Source organism: Trypanosoma grayi, assembly GCF_000691245.1.
Source record: "Trypanosoma grayi strain ANR4 Tgr_1548_V1, whole genome shotgun sequence".
NCBI lineage: Eukaryota > Euglenozoa > Kinetoplastea > Trypanosomatida > Trypanosomatidae > Trypanosoma > Trypanosoma grayi.
Window position 1 is genome coordinate 1 of NW_008827166.1, and position 2,880 is coordinate 2,880.

Genomic DNA, 2,880 nt, shown 5'->3' on the forward strand with positions numbered 1-2,880 from the left:
TGCGGCGAGTGAGCAGTCGCACTGGCCGGTGTGCCACTTCTGCGGCAAGCGCATCCCCGATAAGGAGTACAATGCGCACACCGTCATGTGCAACGAGCGGGAGGTCACCTGCTGGAACTCGTGGTGCCGGCATATCGTCAAGCAGGGGGAGCTGCAGAAGCACCTCGAGGAGTGCGCCAAGAGGCAGCGCGCGCTCTGCTACAAGTGCGGCACGGAAGTGCTCGCCGCCGAACTCCAGATGCACCGCGACACGTGCCAGCCGAAAGAGTGCCCGTCGTGCGGGGAGTTGTGCATCACGCGTATCATGAAGTGGTGCCCCCACAACTTCACGCGTATAAGCATCACGAATGGCCCCTTCGCAAAGGAGACGCTGATGAAGCGCTACATCAAGGACAACCATGCAGCTGGCGGCAGCCACAAGGCCACATCGGCCATCACATCCGCCATGTCCCTGGGCCACATTAAATATAACGTGGCGCGGATGCAGCTGCTGTGGCGCTGGATCAAGGCCAAGACCATCGTGGAGGAGACGATCTTTCGCGTGACGTTCAAGGAGATGGACCTCAAGAAGGAGGGCTTTGCGATATTCAAGGCGCTCGACAAGGTGAGTGACTCGCATGTTCTGGCACCAAAGCGGTCGCGCTCGGTCCTGCAGGCCCCTGTAGTGGCCCCCGCCATCTCCTCACACTACTTCCCGACACGCAGTGGCGAGCCTATCACTCTCGATGTGGTGCAGCGGGTTATTAAGGACATACAGGATCACGTGCTGCTGCCGTACCCCGCCGCCTGGCGTGTTTTTACCGATGCGATGAATCACCTCAACGCGATGCCGAACGTCGTGCGGCTCAGCCCACCAATCGGCGCCCGTGTGACGAACGGGCGCGTCAATCAAGGCTCCAAGGTCGTTGTTGTTGGTGACCTGCATGGACAGCTGACGGATCTTCTGCACATCCTCAAGGAGTGCGGTATGCCAAATGATGGCACGTACTACATATTCAACGGCGACTTCGTGGACCGTGGGGCGAATGGGGTGGAGGTGCTGCTGATTCTCTTCTCGCTCATGCTTGCGTGCCCCAAGTACGTCACCCTCAACCGCGGCAACCACGAGTGTGACTACATGAACGATGAGTACGGCTTCGATGTGGAGGTGAGCACCAAATACGACCGCAACGTGTTCCGCCTGATCCAGCGCTGCTTCTGCGCCCTCCCACTGGCGACGATCATCGGCACGAAGGTGTTCGTCGTGCACGGCGGCCTGCCGCGGCGCAAGGGCGTCACGATCGAGGACATCTCCCGCATCCAGCGCTTCCGGCAGATCCCGATGCCGGACTACTCGCAGCCGGAGGAGGACGAGATATTCCAGGACCTGCTGTGGTCGGACCCCGTCGAGGGGCTGCACGGCTGGCGCGAGAGTCAGCGCGGCGCCGGCGTCGAGTTCGGCCCCGACCTCACGCACGAGTTCCTGCGCAACAACGCGCTTGAGGTGGTCATCCGCTCGCACGAGGAATGCCTGAGCGGCTACGAGGAGCACCACGACGGCAAACTCATGACGGTCTTCTCCGCCAGCAACTACGACGGCCCCGACACGAACTACGGCAGCTTCGCCGTGCTCGTCGGCGACAACCCGGATCCATCCTTCCACACGTACCAGGTGGCCGAGGACGACGTCGAGATGCAGGGCCTCGTCGACCTCACCGAGACATTCACGCCGACGCTTTCACGTATCTCGCCCATCGCAGCGCCGCAGCATGGCCGCTCAGCCATGCGGCGGCGGGCGAAAGACGACGTGCTGCGCGTGCTGCGCGAGCGCATCTACCAGCGGCGGCACCGCCTCATGGCCTACTTCGCCAAGCTGGACCGCACACGCAAGGGGTCGGTGTGGAAGATCGAGTGGGTCGAGGCGATGCGGAACGTGCTCAATTCCGACCTGCCGTGGTTCTTCCTCCGCAGCTACCTCGTCGCGGAGGACGACCACTCCCGCATTTGGTACTACGGCTTCCTCGTCAAGTTTCACAACATGCTGCAGCCACTTTGGCTTAACGACTGGGTGCAGAGTGCGCGCTACCGCCTCTCGCAGCAGCAGCGGGCAAACTACCGCTCGCAGTACGTTGCGACTGCCTTCAAAAAGGAGCAGGTCAACTACAATGAGTTCTGCTCTGTCATTCGCGCCATCGACTACACCCCAAGCGAGGTGCAGCTGTTCCAGCTCTTTGTACACTTCGACGAGGGCGGCACGGGCTACATCGACGGCCCCAAGTTCGCGCAGATGCTCTCTGAGGCGGCGTCGCACCCCGTTAGCGACCCGCTGCGCTGGGACCTAGAGGCAATGGAGCAGCTGCAGAGCGTCGTGATACAGGGCCGCAGCCAGCTGCCGTTTCTCTTCCATGTGAGCTCGCGCGATCGCACGCTGTCGCGGGAGCGGTTCATGTCGGGCCTTGAGCAGCTCGGCCGCGGCATGCGCAAGCAGCTGACGCAGCCNCAGAAGGAGAAGATATACGACTGCATAGCCGAACACGCGCCGCCGTCAGGCGTCATGTTTGAACACTTCCTCTTCATGACGGCGGTGTTCGACAACAGCACGATGCCGCAGCGCTCCATCGTGGACCTCAGCGATGTGAACATCGTGGCGTCCTTCCTGAAGAACCTTAGTTTCGCCTCGCAAACCAAAGACTGGGAGGGGCGATAAAAGGGGGAGAAGGGTGGGCGAGAGCGAAGACCCGGTGGAGGGTGGTGAGGCAAGGGAAGGAAGCAGACGACGGAGGGTGAAAGAAGAAGGTTCAATGACAGCAGCAACGAAGGAGGAGGGAGGGAGGCGGGCGGGATTTTAGAAGAAAAGAAAAACAGAAAAAAACACACGGAAGGAAGAGGGTGGGGTGGGGG

At 61.3% G+C, this 2,880-nt stretch overlaps 1 protein-coding gene across 1 annotated transcript; it reads left to right on the top strand.

Moving 5' to 3' along the window:
- Positions 1–85: 85 nt before the first annotated feature.
- Positions 86–2,686, top strand: DQ04_15481000 (putative serine/threonine protein phosphatase; the record flags this gene model as incomplete). The annotated part of the gene is made up of 1 exon (XM_009317317.1): positions 86–2,686. One exon carries the CDS (start codon positions 86–88, stop codon positions 2,684–2,686), a length of 2,601 nt encoding a protein of 866 aa, XP_009315592.1.
- Positions 2,687–2,880: the final 194 nt, after the last annotated feature.